The 16,674-nt window shown below is 40.6% G+C and overlaps 1 protein-coding gene across 1 annotated transcript; it reads left to right on the plus strand.

Annotated features, from left to right (window-relative positions):
• The first annotated feature begins 659 nt into the window (after positions 1-659).
• On the plus strand, positions 660-16,087 carry lypla2 (lysophospholipase 2). The gene is made up of 10 exons (XM_083899321.1): positions 660-674; positions 7,559-7,652; positions 9,569-9,600; positions 10,302-10,367; positions 11,110-11,154; positions 11,301-11,371; positions 11,794-11,867; positions 11,977-12,078; positions 12,619-12,789; positions 13,723-16,087. Exons 2-10 carry the CDS (start codon positions 7,575-7,577, stop codon positions 13,771-13,773), a joined length of 690 nt encoding a protein of 229 aa, XP_083755447.1. The 5' UTR covers positions 660-674; positions 7,559-7,574; the 3' UTR covers positions 13,774-16,087.
• Positions 16,088-16,674: the final 587 nt, after the last annotated feature.

The raw sequence follows: 16,674 nt of genomic DNA on the forward strand, positions 1-16,674 counted from the left end.
CATCCGTGATCAGTAACTTCTCTGGATACACACATTTTGAATATCTATATTGCTTTTGTATGCCAACATGCTGTCCACTCACATCTGCTGGATATCCTCTGTAAGCTGCTTAATTATTTTGCCATATCCCAAAAATGTCTCTTACCCCAGTATTTCTGCGGAGGCATCTTCCTGGAGACCGGAAATTAAGTCAAAAATTGATTAAAAGTACATTATGCATATATTTGCTTTTCACTACTGTACATCGATTAGATGTTCTTGTATTTTATATAAAAACAGTTTAACTATTAGTTAAGTAGAGATTAAGTAAAAAGCAAAAATGTAAATAGATAAATTTACTTTTCACCATTATAAATGCATTTAACTTTATAATTATTCAACTGTTTTGTAGTAAACAAAACAGTTTAATAATTACATCTATTTACTTTTGACCACTGCTGTACAATCCATTCTTTTTCTCAAATATACATGAAATATAAAACAGTAAAGTACAGTAAACATACACACCTCAATACATACGTGTATTTACTTTTATTTTGAAATATGTTGCTATCGAAACGGGGCGTTGCTCTCGTGCTGCTCTGCGGTGACGTATGACGCCGTGTCCACGCCCCCCTGCTGGTGTGCGGCCAGTAGCGGGAGTTCCGCTCCGTCGTGAACTGGGACAGCAAGCGGTGAGTGTGTGGGTTTGTTCATGCTAGCGGGGCCGTGGTTCTTCATTTTCACCGATTTATTTCGCCTCTGACCTGAAACGCACTGGGGCCGTTTGTTGCGCATGGTGTCGTCGAAAGAACGTGACATGGTTTAGTTCCGCATTCGCATCGTAACATTCGCCGGAGCCAGGTGAACTGAGACACCGGCAGACAATACCAGTTGTGTGTGTGTGTGAGTGAGAGAGCGACATTAGCTAGCAGAGGCTTAGCCACAACTATCATCCTCGGTTATTTGTATTTGTGTGTGTGTTCGTGCGCGCGCGCGTGTGAATTCAAATCGGGATTAAACCTGACTGCGGAGGTTAGGAATCATATCGTTTAGGGTCAGTGGAGGTTTTGTCGCGCTGAATGCCACCACTACCGCGGATGAAGAAGAGGATGATGAAGGGTCGCCAAACAGAGCTAACCATTCACCGTCTCCCTTCTCCCCTCCTCGACACCCGCTCCCCACCGATGCTCACTCGCTTTTACACCCGGCAGCATCCGTTTGCGACGGCCGCGGGATGCTCCGGGATGAGCCAACTCGCCGAGCATCAGCAGGCGCAGAGCGGGGTTTGGTGTAGTGGGGGTGGGGGACGCTTGTCACTCACTGCCGCATACGCTCGCCGGCCACTTTATTAGGAACACCTGTTCAACTGCTTGTTTATGCTAATGTCTGACCACCCAGTCACATGCATTTAGTGGCTAAGCGTGTAGCAGTAGCAGTGGCTACGGTTCGATTCAGAGAAGATGCTAATTGTGATGGAAAACATTTATTGTGGACATTCAAACTACAGTAAGGCAGATATATCACTGCTTGTTATAATACACGCTTCAAAATATATAGTTTTCTCTTTTATTTTGAGACACAAATTACACTCTTGAGTACAAGACCTGCCTGATAGTAGGGGTGGGAATCACCAGAGACACCACGATACGATATTATCATGATATTGCGATATATACGCAACAGCTCGAGTGAGAGTGTGCACTTGGCACCATCTAGTGGACAGAAATGTCAGATTTTTTTTTTTTATCCTAATCCACAAAAACATTAAAATGATATGCTAAAAACAATAGATATTTGGTGTCTCAATTGATATATTGCCACGCAAAATATCAGTGCTTTTTTTAATTTCATAATGTCATAAGGAACATATTAACAAATAAATGTATGGATGTAAAATACAAAGTGTTTTGATCACATTTCTGTTGTAAAAAAGTGGGGGTACACTTGTGTAATCAGTTCAATAATAATAATAAGTATATTTAAAAATGGCATCAAATGGCCCAATTATTCATCCAGACTGAAAATATAGGTCTACTCTATTTGAAGTGTAGGGACTCTGCGATGGAGTAGCACTGCCTCCAGGGTGAGTTGAAGCAGTCGTTTCATGCTACAGAAACCTGAGACAAGCGCTGACCGGATGCTCCTCATGAAGTATAATCCACTACCTCAGATTAGGGTTATACATTAACTGGTTATGGTAAAGGCTGGGGATAAGGCTTTGGCTAAGATCTCCAAATGAGTGGCAGTCAAGGCTGTGTCCTACAAATAAGAGTTACACTGATGTGACCCCTGTGTCTGTTGCCTGTGGTTTTGACTTAAATGTAATTGGAGTCATGCAGGATGGAGACTCGTGATGTGCTTTAAGTTGAATGCTTTACTTCTTTGTTGGTGTCTCTTAAAATAAACTCTGACTATTCACTTTTGGATTTTTTTCAGCCTTTCATGCCAGTAATCTGATCCAGTGGAGTGCCACTTGGTTTGGTTGAGTTAGAGCGTCATTGAATTGCAACAGCAAATTGAAACGTCTATTCTAATAAGATCTAGAAATAATCACATTTCAAAGAATCATCTGGCAGTATGAATTAGAGCTGCAGTGGAAAATTATATTTCATTATAGATGGATTAGCCACATGACCATGGTCAGTGGAATTTGATTTCACTACAGTATAATATGAGGGTTGAATTAGGGAACAATATAATTAAGTCCACCTATGCATACTGTTATTCCTAAAATTTGGCTATAATACAAGTTAAATGGATTTGATACCAATATTAATACATTTCTACAAACACACCTTACAATAAAACCACAATACATGAAATGTGTCGCTGTTTATCAAGCGTTAACTCAGTGTTTTCTCAAAGGTTGTTTTCCACTTGCGCTGCTGAATATGGCCCAGCCCATGTAAGACAAAGAAGTTTCAGTGATTATTAATTTTTTGGTTGATTGTTCAACCAAAAACTTTTGGTCAGGGTCTAGTGGTGGTGGTTTACCGTTGTTGAATTAATAATGTAGAGGGGAAGCACTTTGAGCGCCAATTTTTGTTTGTGTTGCTAGAATGAAAGGAAATTTGCATTTGGTTGCAAAGAACGCCAGACTCCCTTCTTTTTCACTATGGCCTGTATAAGAAGACATCTATCAACTTGGGGCTTCCAGTTGTCCACTTTGAAGCTCATCAACTCCTATCTGACCTCCAGTCACCACTTCTGCTCCTTTGCCATGTGTATCCAGGGCCATAAAGAGTCTGAAAGCATCTTCACTGAGGGCTGTGCTGATGTCCCTCTCCACCTGCAGTTTGTAGTTAAGATCAGAGTTGAGTTTTTCCAGCCTCTTCAGTTTGACAGTGTCTGTCACAGTGGTAGACTTCTTCGCTGCTTTACTCTTTCTATTCATTCTTTTTGATTTCTTCAAGCTTCTAAATACTCTGTCAGTTAGAGCCTGGGAGTTGCATCTGAGTTCTTCCTCAACCTGGAGTTTGGTGACAAGCTTCTGGTTGGCTTCTTTGAGGGCCACCAATTCCTGACAGAGACCGTCTTTCATATCACTGGCCTGTTTCACAGCCTCAATGGCCTTTTGTTGATGGTCAAGCTTCTGACTCTCCAGCTGATCACTGAGCTGCAGTCTCCAGGTCTGCTCCTTCCTCAGCTCAACAGTCAGAAACTCTTTATCTTTTGAGAACTGTTTCACAACTTTGAGTGTCTGCTGATGGACATGTTTCTGTCTCTCCAGCTGATTTTGCAGCTTCAGTGATTTAGCTATGTCTTTGTCTCTCAGCTTTGACACATTTTCATTCATCTTCATCTGTGTCTGCAGTGCGACAGAAAGTCTGGAAGCTTCTCCCTTGAGGATTGTATTGAAGTCCTTCTTAGCCCGAATGTTGTGGTTGAGCTCAGAGTTGAGCTTTTGCAGGCTCTCCAGTTTCTCGGCAGTGGACTTCTGTAGTGCCTCAGATTCCTTCAGATGAGTGTCCTTGTCTTTCTCCAGCTGTTGGCTCAGTTGCAGTCCCCAGGTGTGCTCTGTCTCAAGCTCGGCGGTCAGCGACTTTTTCTCGTTTGTCAGTGACTCGTTCTTTTTCATCTCTGCCTTCAGGTTGGTCAAGAGTCTGTCGGTTAGACACTGGGAGCGCCATCTCAGTTCCTCCTCAATCTGGAGTTTAGTGGTAAGCTGCTGGTTGGCTTCTCTTAGGGTCTCCAATTCCCAGCAGAGAGCCTCTTTCACATCACGGAACTGTTTCACTGCCTTAAGTGCTTGTTGATGGGTTAGCTTCTGGTCCTCCAGCTGATCTCGTAGCTGCAGTCTCCAGGTCTGCTCCCTCTCAAGCTTGGCAGTCAGAGACGCTTTCTCCTTTGCCAGAGACTCATTACTTCTGGTCTCTGTCTCCAGGTTAGTTGAGAGCCAGTCAACAAGATCCCGGGAGTAACATCTGAGCTCGTCCTCAACCTGGAGTTTGCTGGAAAGCTCCTCCTTGGCTGCGATCAGGGCTTCCAATATCTGGTGGAGAGTTGCTAAATTGGACTGTTTCACAGCCTCAAGTGCCTGCTGATGGGCGAGCTTCTGATTCCACTGCTGTTCACTTAGCTGCAGCCTCCACATCTCCTCCTTTTTCAGCTCAGAACTGAGAAACTCTTTATCTTTTGAGTACTGTTTCACAGTCTCAAGGGCCTGACGATTGCCGAGCTTCTGACTCTCTAGCTGATCGCCGAGCTGCACTCTCCAGGTCTGCTCCTTCCTTAGCTCGGCTGTCAGAAACTCTTTATCTTTTGAGAACTGTTTCACAGCCTCGAGTGCCTGCTGATGGACATGTCTCTGTCTCTCCAGCTGATTCTGCAGCTCCAGTCTACAGCTGTGTTCACTTTGAAGTTTAGCTATGTCCTTCTGTCTCAATTTTGACAGGTTCTCATTCATTTTCAGCTGTGTTTTCAGAGCGATGGAAAGTCTGGAAGCTTCTCCCTTGAGAATTGAATTGAAGTCCTTTTTAGCCTGAATGGTGTGGTTGAGCTCAGAATTGAGTTTTTGTAGGCTCTCCAGTTTCTTAGCAGTGGACTTCTGCAGTGCATCAGACTCATTTCCTGTCTCAGGCTTGGTGGTGAGCGACCCTTTCTCTTTTGTCAGACACTCATTCTTTTTGATCTCTGTCTTAATGTTGGTTAAGAGTCTGTCAGATAGGGTCTGGGAGGGCCATCTCAGATCCTCTTCATCCTCTTGATCTTGATGGAGTTTGGTGGTGAGCTGTTGGTTGGCTTCTTTCAGGGTCTTCAGTTCCAAACGAAGAGCCTCCGTCGCATCACTGGACTGTTTCACAGCCTCAAGTACATGGCGATGTTCGAGCTTCTGCTTCTCTAGCTGATCCCTCAGCTGTAGTCTACAGTTCTGCTCCTTCTCCAGCTTGGAAGTCAGAGACACTTTCTCTTTTGTCAGAAACTCAACCCTTTCCATCGCTGTCTGGAGCTTTGTAGCAAGCTCGACATTCTGAGCCGTAACCTGAGTCAGCTGTTGGGTGTCTTTTCGTCCCTGAAGCTCAGCCTCTTCGTGGTCAATGCTCTTGTTTGGGTCATCCACTTCTGCTTTACATTGTGTAAGCCATATGTGGCATTCACTGTCACTGTCACTGGTTGTCTCTGCGCTGTCCATGGCGATTCAGTTCTCCGACGTATGTTAAAAATATTGAAATGGTTCTTCTTCTGTGTTTCACGGAAGTTTGCATTCATAATGTTGCATTTCTAAATTTCTTTCATTTGTGTCCTCTTCTCAACTGTTTCTTTGTTCTTTGTGTTTTCGTTGGTTGGCGTCCACAAAGCCACCGTAGTAATAGATTAAATGAACCAAATCAAAGCTGCATTATCATCATCTCCTTTGAACTTCATGGTTTACCAAGTCTGAGGTTTGTCGTAGCATCTGTTGAATTTCACCTGCCTTTGATCTGTGCTCACTATGGGTAACTGTTGTTGGTGTAACTGTGATTTTGGACTTGAATGTGAGTGGAAACTTGGAACGATGGAGTGCACCCAGACTTTATTGGAAAATTGATCGTTTTCACCATGGTGAATTGAATTGCTTATAAAAGTTAAGACAATTCTTCAACTTTATTGCGAACAGTCAGAATATTAGTTGCTATGGGTAAAGATCCATTTATAACCTAGAAAATGTAAACTGTATGAAGTGATAAATTAACTTGCCCTGTTTCTCTTCTTTTTTCACACTGAATTGGACTAAATACTTGAATGCAGCCTGGCATTATTTTTAACCACCAACCTCTAGAAAAAACCCACATAGAATTTCATGTCGGTACTCAGAGTCTTGGGTCATTGTGAATTAGGTGGGAACAAAACATGGCCTCGCTTTTACAGAGAACGAGCGTGTGTCCTACTTGTTGGAACAGATTGTTCTTGCGCTCCTCTTAAATTTTCATTTATTTTTGTCATTTCACTTCTCCCATGGTGTCTGTCTTCAGTCACAGTACCTGTGTGTGGCCCTGTTCCATGTACAATTCCAGGATTTAGCTCAGTTATAACACCTCATTAAATTTTGATGTCAGCAAGTGCATGGTGTAGGACATGTGATTTGAAATGTGTGAAACAGCAGTACAACAATTGAGGGAACCAGTTCATCCTTTTCAGCTGTAAACCTTGTGACACAGTTCCAAAATCATCATACAGGTCTATTTCCTGCGTCTTTTACCAGCTCTGTTATAATTTAGCTATTACTCATTAATGTTTTCCCTTCCACCCTTTGGACTATGGCTCGTCCACTTTCCCGTCCTCCAGGTGGAAAATTGTCCTGTGCCAAAAAAAGCAACAAAAGCTTCTACCTGTGGAGTTTTGATCCCAGTCAGGGTTTTCACATAATCCTTTGTGTTTCAGATGTTGCCGATTTTTCAAAATGTTGCAGCACATTTTGTATCGCCCTCTCAATCTGTGTTGTCTAATTATGTCCCACATCAAAGGCAGTTTTACAACCTGAAGACAAACGGCCAGGTCTCCAGAAAGGAGTTTATTTTAATTAATTATCAATATTAATTCATTGGAAATAGATTAATCTGATTGATTAGTCTTTTTTTTTATATAATGAATCAGTTTCGATACAGAGTAAGTAAATCTTTATTTTGATTACATTTTTGGCCACATCATCAGCGTGAAGTTACTTCTGAACAGTGTGTGAAATGGGAAGTCCATTATTAAAACAACGTAAAACTGGACTTCAATGTTACACATTTTGTCAACTTGTATGTTGTATGTTTAAGTCTTGACCTTAGAAACAAATAATAGACTCTTGCACGAATGGGTGAACGTCACGACCTACTGCATCCTGGGAAAATATTCTGGGCCATAGTGGACGGATATCCGTCCGCCAGTGCTCAAATAGTAAAATACATTTCAGGCAGTACTTCTGAATTGAATGATAGTTGCTACTGTATAAAACACTTCATTTCATGTGTCTGAAAGTAGTGGTTATGATTTGTAACCACCCTCTGCTAAAAGAGGTCATGTTTTCATAGCCGGTAGCCGTCTGTCTGTGTTATAAAGTAGTACATGATGTGCACTCAGCTGACCTCTGTCTCGTCCTCTCTGTCTCCAGCACCTCTTAACAGTGTATGTGTGGCAACAACATGTCTGTGCCGCTGCTCACCGAGGCCGAGACGGTGTCCGCGACGGAGAAGGAGACCGCGGCGGTGAGTGACGCCGAGTAAACTTTGATGTTGTCGATGATCGTGCTTGAGGATTCTAGTGCAGCAGTCAAATCTGCCTCTCTCTTGTCAAATCGTGGCATGGTAATGAAATGCAAATCACAAATTCAACCTGTCATTTGTATAAATATGCCGGTTGGCCTTGGACAAGCAGGAGACACAATTACACAGTCAAGACACGGTATTTCCACCATGATGTGGAACTTGTTAGAGTGTAACCAAACCCTTAAACTACTATGATGTGTTATTTTCTGTTTTTTTTAAACTACTTCTTAAAGCCAAAGTCACATTTCCTCTTTCATAAACAATATATTTTTATTTTTTATTGTTTTGAGATGTTTATAATGTCTTTATGTAATCGCACTGTCCTTTTAAGTTTATGTAATATAAAAAAAACTTGCTGAAACAACTTTTTAGCTTGACTTCTAGCCGTACCTTTTAGCCTCAGCCATTAGCTACACCTTAAAGCTGCAACCCAGTAGACTAATCTGCACTCATACAGATTAATATGCAGCAATGCATTTCAATTGTGTATAGAATTTCCATGCATTTAGATCACACCGTTTCAGCAAAAACAAACTCAATGTTATGAATATTTGTTTTTGGCCAAACACGAATTAAACGATTAAGAACGAGATTTCTAAAAATTAAAATGATGTATCAACTAATTGTGTTTTAAGTCCATCCACATAACTGCTACCTACTGGACTGGTGGGTGCTTAACGGAGTGAATCATGGTTTTACACCATATTAGAACAGATTTATGCTACATTTAAGGAATTTGATGAAATAACATTTGTAAATATGTTTATTTTAATACAATTAAATAGCCGTTAATAAGTGCTAAGTGTAGCTGCACTCGGGGTCACACCTGTAGCGCCACCTCTGGCCTACAGGTGTGGCTACAGGCACAGCTCTGAACCTGGAGCCTTGAGCAGTAGATGTAACTGTAGTGCTGTACAACTGTATAGAAGCTCAGCTGGATCTGAGTGTAAAAAAAATGAGAGTAATGCGTTTTTTTTTATCAAGCTGTGTTCAGGTTGTGTGCAGAGCTCTGCTGCAGACCGGGATCAAAGCAGACTGTCACTACTTCCAGCTCTGAGCCTCGTCTTAAACTCTACACGGCAGAAACATGTTTTGATCTCTGCCGACTCAGTCGACGCTTTGGTTTCGGGCCAACTCGCAGCAAAATGGCAGCTTTTTTTTTTTTTTGAACGGTTGTTATTGCCTTTCATGGTGTCTCTGCGGGGAACTGCGTATGTGCGGAACAGGCAGTGAGGAATTGTCTTGGCAAGAAAGAGAGATTGGCACCAGTGTGTCTTTGTTTTGAAACGAGAAGGCACACTTGCAGCACATTCTGCACACAAAGGAAGATGCAGTGTTTGGTAAACAGCCTTAAAGTTTCAGCAAAAAGGAAAATAGGATTTAACATAGTGTATTTATACTTGGTGAGGATCACAGATGTCTCACTTCCAGTGTTACTGAACACAGTTGGATATCATTAAAGCATGAAGTGTCTTAATGAATATGACATGGTTCCCACAGATCCTTGAAATCCTTGGATTTTCGTGAATTTGAAAAACAATTTAAGACCCATGAAAGAGGGTTAAATTGAAAGTGCTTTAATTTTGCACAAGAAAGAAGCAGAACAATGAGCGGGTAACGTTAAGCAAGAGAGAGCAAATGACCTGATGCCTGGGAAATACAAATTTAAAGATCCCTGTGCCCTCCCATCTTAAGCTTTGTCAGCACCTTCAGTCCTTTAATTTGAGGGAATTGGTCCTGAAAAGTCCTTGAATTTGATGTCAATCCAATGTGTGGAAACTATGTTTCAAATATGGAATGTTTTATTATTTAAATTCTGGGAAGAGAAAGTCCTGATCACAGTGTTTATGTTGCAGGTGATCTTCCTTCATGGGTTGGGAGACTCCGGGTGAGTAAATAAATCCTATTTCATGATTGTATGTTAGGAACCAGGCCATAAAGTAAGGGGGAGAATTCACACAAATGTATTAACTGTTTTGAAAAAATATATTGGATTTAGGAAAGATTATTTTTATAATCAATTAATGGTTTGATCCAGAAAATACCAGAAAATGTTGAAAATAGTTGATCGGTGTTTCCAAAACCCGGGAATGATGACGTTCTCGAATGTCTTGTTTTGTCCACAAACCACAATTAATCAGTTTTAATGGATTCTTTGTTATATTGAACAAAAAAACTAGAAGATATTCCCATTGAAGAAGCTAAACAGTCGGAAAACTTTCAAAAACACTCAAAGCAGTTAAAGTCCTGGATTCATCCCTGGTTACTTTTACAGTTTTTTGTTTTATTAAATATTCACTCAGTCCTTTTGAGGTGCATGGAGTGTAAATATGGTTATTTATGCACACATTCATGTTGTTTAATTCCATAATAAACCGTAAAACACAACGACAAAGGCTCTCGAATCAGCACTCAAAGCCAACTTATCCACCCATTCTCATGTTTTGCATAATTACTCCTCAAAAACAAACCTTTTTCAATTGCATTATCTCAGTTCTTCATTTACAACCAACGTTGGTTTTTGTACACTGTATTTCCAACTGGATTAAAAAAACAAGCTGAGCCTGCTTTCTCTTTGTTTTCTGTCAGGCATGGGTGGGCAGAGTGTCTGAGAGGGATCCAGCTGCCTCATGTGAAGTTTATCTGCCCCCACGCGTGAGTCTTTGTTTTCACTTGTAATTCATGCCTGTAAAAGCATCACTTGTCATGTGGAGTATAATTAATCACATCTGTGAGTGTTTGTGTGGGGTGAACTAAACCTGACCTGTAAACTACATTGTACTGGGTTAAAATACATTTTCTGATTCATATAGATTTTTATTTTATTCATAAAATCCTGGAATTGATTGTCTAATATATGCCATTTTCTGTATTCTCTGCATAAATCTCGTAAGACTCACAATCACATGACCGTGATAGTCTCACGTGACCATGAGCTCTTTGCTTCGATAAAACCAACAACAAAGTGTGGCGTTGAACCAGAAATATGTCCACATGACGTTTTTGTCCTCCATTGTTACCACAACATCACGGTTATCTTCCTCTGATGAGCAAACACCCCCTGCTGGACAACGTGTGCATTACTTTAAAATGTCTGCAGCATAGCCAGACTGGATATGTTGAGCTTGAGCAGGTTTTTAGTGTTTGACAGTTCATATTAAATAAAAAGTGCCTTCATGTAACTACTTTGATATCAGTAATGTGTTTTAAATGATGCACCAGAAAAAAAAAAAATATTTGATCCAATTTGTAGTGAAAATCTTGTTTATAACCAGGCAAAGAATTGTATGGAATGTGAGAAATCTCTAAATGACGTGCTACATTTGGTTTGTGGCCTGTGGTGATGTCATGTGCTGATTATCTTTTCATTCCGCTTCCTCCATTTTCTCCTTCCCAGGCCCAGAATCCCAGTCACTCTCTGCAGGAACATGATGCCCGCTTGGTGAGTTGGCGTGAAAAACTGCCTTGAAGCGCAACACTCGATGCCATTGTTTCCCTGGAAACCACAATGGGCTCCCGTATTGCCATCAACAATACTGGGATTGTATCTATTGATTTCTTTGAACGCTCGCCTCTGTATGTGTGCAGGTTTGACCTCATGGGTCTCACCCCTGAATCCCCCGAGGATGAATCTGGAATCAAGAAGGCAGCAGAAAACAGTGAGTTTAGTGTTTTTAAAAGGCCACTGATGTGACTCTCATGCAGCATGGTGTATTTGTCTGAGCCATAAAGACTGAGATAAGAACACACAATAGCAGCCTCATTTTAAGACTGCATATGCAGATTGACTGTCTTGCATCCTTCCGTCCCTGTCCACTCATATCATGCTCTCAATATAGAGATTTATTTAGTGTCTGAAACTCCACCATGTGGTCAGAGAGTAGATTTTAAAAGTGACAGGAAAAACCAGCGAGACGGCTATTTAATGTTCGATCTATTCTATTCATCACACCGATCCATTAAGCCTGAATCGCGCTCCTGTCGAGACATTGTTCCTGGAATGGAATATGAGATGACGTGCACACGAGTGAAACGCTAGACTGACTCAGTCTTTCTCTTTTCCTTGTTCTTCTTCTTCCAGTCAAGGCCATCATCGAACATGAGGCTAAAAATGGGATTCCACCACACCGCATAATCCTCGGTGGCTTCTCTCAGGTGGGATTTTACATCTCAGTGGTGGTTCACTGACACAAGGTTTAGAAATGTGTTTTACTCTTCTCACTTTCTCTCTCCGTCTCTGTTTGCTTCCTCCAATCCTCCTCAGGGTGGCGCACTGTCCTTGTACACCGCTTTGACGGGCCAGCATCAGTTGGCTGGTGTTGTCGCACTCAGTTGCTGGCTTCCACTTCACAGCAGTTTCCCATTGGTAATGTAACGGACTCAGTTCAAACTTGTCGTCTAGAAAAGTGGACGTAGTCTTCACTTGTTTGCACTCATATGTGCGGTACTTTATCAGCTATTTACCTCAATATTGGAGCATAAAGTACGATGTACACTATTGTTCAAAAGTTTGGGCTCACCGATACAATTTTTGTTGTGTTTTCCATTAAAGGTCACACTTTTACTCATCAAAAGAGTTGCAAAATGAATAGAAAATATAGTCAAGACATTAGACATGACTCGATTAGCAAACACAATGTACCATTAGAACACTGGAACTGGGCCTCTATACACCTATGTACATATTCCATTAAAAACCAGACGTTTGTTGCTAGAATATTCGTTACCACATTAACAATGTATAGAGTGTATTTTTGAGTCATTTAATGTTATATTTGTTGTATTCAAGAATAAGGACATTTCTAAGTAACCCCAAACTTTAAATTAACCCTGTCAGAAAAGTATGAACTGACATCATGAAACAAGTGAGAAGTAGGAGGGTTGGTCTGCTGTTTGTGTCCCACAGGGATCGAGCGGCAGCAAGAACCTGCCCATCCTGCAGTGCCACGGCGAGATGGACGACATGATCCCCGTGCAGTTTGGCGCCATGACGGCAGCAAAACTCAAATCTATAGTTAATCCTCAGTTGATCACCTTTAATACCTACCCAGGGCTCTCTCACTGCTCCTGTCCTCAGGTACGAAAAACACCCCCTGCTCTGCGTTAAGATGTTTATGCATGTTTTTCTTTCTGTATTTTGTCAGCAAATAGAACATCAGTGCAGATCCGCTGTGATTTTGTTAGCATCCGTTTTAGATTTTGTTGGTTTGCGTCAGCAGTTTCACCTGAGTCGAGGTGTTAAACAGGGTCGTTGGTGTCTACTATTGTTTGAGTATTGGAGGTGAACTCCTTTCTTGTTTTTTGTATGTTGAGTGATGGTTTCTCCAGGTTAACGCTTCTCACTCCTCTTTCTTTGTGTTCCTTGGCCAGAATACATATGTAAATACTCCTTACAGCTGAGACGAGCTGGCTCTTCTGTGCTGTGCCATGCATTTTTATGCAGTGATTGTTTGGTCTCCCCAATGTGACGTTCAGGACAATCTTCATTACATTTTACTGCTGTGTTTTTACTGCTGAGTTTCCTCCCTGGGATGATTGATCAGGTTTCGGTGATTAAGTGTAGCAGGATTTGAAGTGTGTTTTCTACCTTGTCTGATGTTCTGGAGGGTTTGATGAAGACCCAGTTTGAGGAGCCACAGATTTATATGTGTTTCAGTTCCTTCACCTTACCCGTCTTTGTTGTGTTGAGTCAGTGATGTCATGTAATGAGAATTGTGAAAGAAGAAGTGGGTCAAACCTTTGAATCAAAGCTGCAGGTCGTTCCAGTCGGCGTTTAGTAACAAGGAATCTGGATTTTATGCAAGAGAATTTAGTCCTCAGTAATAAGATTTTGATCATTAGACTTTATTACCCGAGTGTCACACACACAAAATTGAATAGTTCACCACATAAAACAAAATGTCTGCAATTCCTTAATGGCTAATGGTTTTTCCCCTTTTCTGTGAAAGCTCTGCATTCTTGTGTCATTTGATTTGTTCTCTGTACCAACACTGTTTCCTCTGTCTTGCAGGAGATGGCGACTGTAAAGGAATTTGTGGAGAAGTATTTGCCCCGGATCTGACCTCACCTCATCTAAACTCCACTGTAACCCCTCCTGAGACACTGACCTTTCACCCCTAATCTCCCCCATTCTCCCCAAGGAAACAGCCATGAGCAACCCCCCCCCCCATATCCCTTCCTCATAAACATACACACACGTAATAACAACAAGTTGATTTCACCCCGCTAATCCAACCATGCGCTTCTCGTCTATTTCACTTTCAACAGACTAATAGCCAATTGCTTGCACTAACAAGTCTTAGCTTTGGAGGGAGAAAGCACTGATAAATTCCCATCTGTCGCCTCCACCTTAACCTGAGTCATTCTCCAATTTACCTCATTTGGCCTCATCGTAGCTTCATTTTCTTTTTTAACATCATCTGCCGTGATTTTACCTTTGGCATCGCGCCCATCATTTTAAAGATGTTTGGTGGTGAAAAAGTAGGACGTGATTTTTTTAACCCATGTCACAGTGATTTCACCTCAAGTTCATTTCTATGCAGAAAAAAAAATTAAGTTATGGAGTTAAAATTAAGTGCAACTTTGGTACAAAAGGCTTAGAGGCGGTATAATAGACGCATTGTTCTGGAAATATTTGTACTTTTTAACTGCACAGCAAATTAATATACACAGACTTAGACACAGACGGACTTTGTGAGGTTAAAGCTGCAGTCAGTGATATCTTTAGGTTAGAGTTCTGGCTCCTGATTGGATAAAGTATTGAGGGATACTAGAAAAGTTCCTCTGTCAGATTTCAAACATTAGCAGATTACCTCACTACAAAAAAGATTTATTTTAGATTGGAATTTACAATTCTATCGTTTACATGGGTGCAAAATTGGATTATCTGGATCGCTTCCATTGTAACCAACACTGCTCGCTTATAGCTGTCAGAATAGAGAGCTTATTTAACATAGACATTAACTCAAGGATTTCACTGACAGCAGCTTTAATTGAGACCATTTTCAAGAAAACACTGCGTCAATCACAACTTTGTCAACCACTATTGTGAGCCCGCTAACAACGATAGCTTCTGCAGTTTAAGTTTACAGTCCTGCGCAAGCTATTTCCTGACCCTGACACCTTATTTGTGACAACTGAGTCAATGTCACATGCTTAAATTTGGTCCGGGAGCAACATCACTCACTCCATTCCACCACCTAGCGCCCCCAAAACAGTGCACTGCAGCCTGTCCAGGCCTTAAATGTTAATATTTTCAATTCAAACGCCTCTTTTAATGTATTTCCAACATTTTTATGACTTTTTAATGAGTGTGATTAATCATGTTGAATTATTATACGGAGAAACTGCAAGTTAAATTAAAGAAAGATAATCAACAGCTGCATTTGTCACCCTAAGCTCTGATTCTGTCAGTTAATTTATATTTTTAATGAGTTGCATCAGTCCAAGTGGTTGCAGACCCTCACACAGGCAGCACATCATTTCTCCCACTGACACTTCATTTATCAAACATTCCCTCCCCACGAACAGCCTCCTCTTCATTAAACCGATTTGTTTAACAATAGTTCCCGTTCTTTAAAACTGCACTAATATAATCCTCCCTCCTCAGTCAGCAGTCCAGAGTTTAAACTAACACACATTTACCCACAACGAAAGATTCCCTTATCGGCTTACTCTTTGACAATTTACTGTAAACTAATGGAACATATAAGACAGCATTTAAAGTTAAACCCAAAACTATTGCTTATTAAAAGGAAAGAAAAAAAAGAGAGAAACAAAGGCTGCACACTGAGATGGCTATGGCAAGAAGCTGGACATAGCAGTGTAACTGAGGAGTGCTGTGTGCATTAGCGTAAATATATCAGGTGTTCTGCATTTTCCTTTGTGAATGTAAATTTTGCTCTCCTCGTGATTTCCTGTTCTGTACTGCTGTTATTAAACCAGATTTTTAAAAACAAACTGTGGGGAAAGACATCACTTTTGATTGTTGTTAACAATTTAATGAATGTCTTTTATCTCCTCGAGTGGGTTTTTATTTTCCAGCATCACTCTAAATCTCAGATGCAGCCCGGTGTTTGTTTGCTTCTCTGTGTTGAGTTTCCTCTTTGACTCCTTTGACTTCTTTTGAATGATTTGAAAAATGTCCTGAAGTGTGACGATGCTGCACTGTCTTGTGTTCTCTCCAGGGTCGTATGTTGTTTATTTAATCTTTTTTTGTTTTGTTGTTGATTTTGCTAACGTTTGTTGTGTTTTGTCACTGTTTTCGTTTCCTACTTTTTGTGCCTGTTTATTATAATGACCATGAAGAAAATGTGTTGAGGTGAGACTGATGGTCTTAACAATATTTGTTTTCCTACACCTGTATGCGTAATAAATGACCGAAAAATAAAATTTGACCTGAATTGAGCATTTTTTTTAAAAAAAATTTTTATACCCAAATGTGTTTACTAGTACATACTAGATCTTAATTTTAGAATCTAGAGTTAAGCAAACGGGTATGCTTTAATTTAAAGATGTGTAATCGCTAATTAAATCAACTGGTTTATTGTTTTTAATTTAAAACATATCTGGTTTGTTTCTACTTCAATGAGTGGCAGTTGTAGACAATTTTTCAGATTGGCACCTTTGACCGAAGACAGGCAACAAAGAGTAGATTTATTTCATCATAGTAAACGGATTCACGACTACCAAATGTGATATAAATCGTTTATCCGTCTGAAAAATGCACTTGTTGGAAGGCTTTGATGTGTACTTCTTAAATCTTTTTGGTCTTGTTTCAAATGGAACAATGCTGATTGCAATCGGCAAACCTTGTGCGACATTTTGAGAAAAACAAATCCATTAAAACAAACAATTTCACAGAAATTATAAACTAGACATTTGCTTTGCCTTTTTGAGTTGTTGAGTCGAGTTAAAAATGAAGGAAAAAAACTCCCTTAAGCAAAGATTAAACGACAAAAGA

The sequence above is a fragment of the Microchirus variegatus genome, assembly GCF_963457635.1.
Source record: "Microchirus variegatus genome assembly, chromosome: 13".
Taxonomy (NCBI): domain Eukaryota; kingdom Metazoa; phylum Chordata; class Actinopteri; order Pleuronectiformes; family Soleidae; genus Microchirus; species Microchirus variegatus.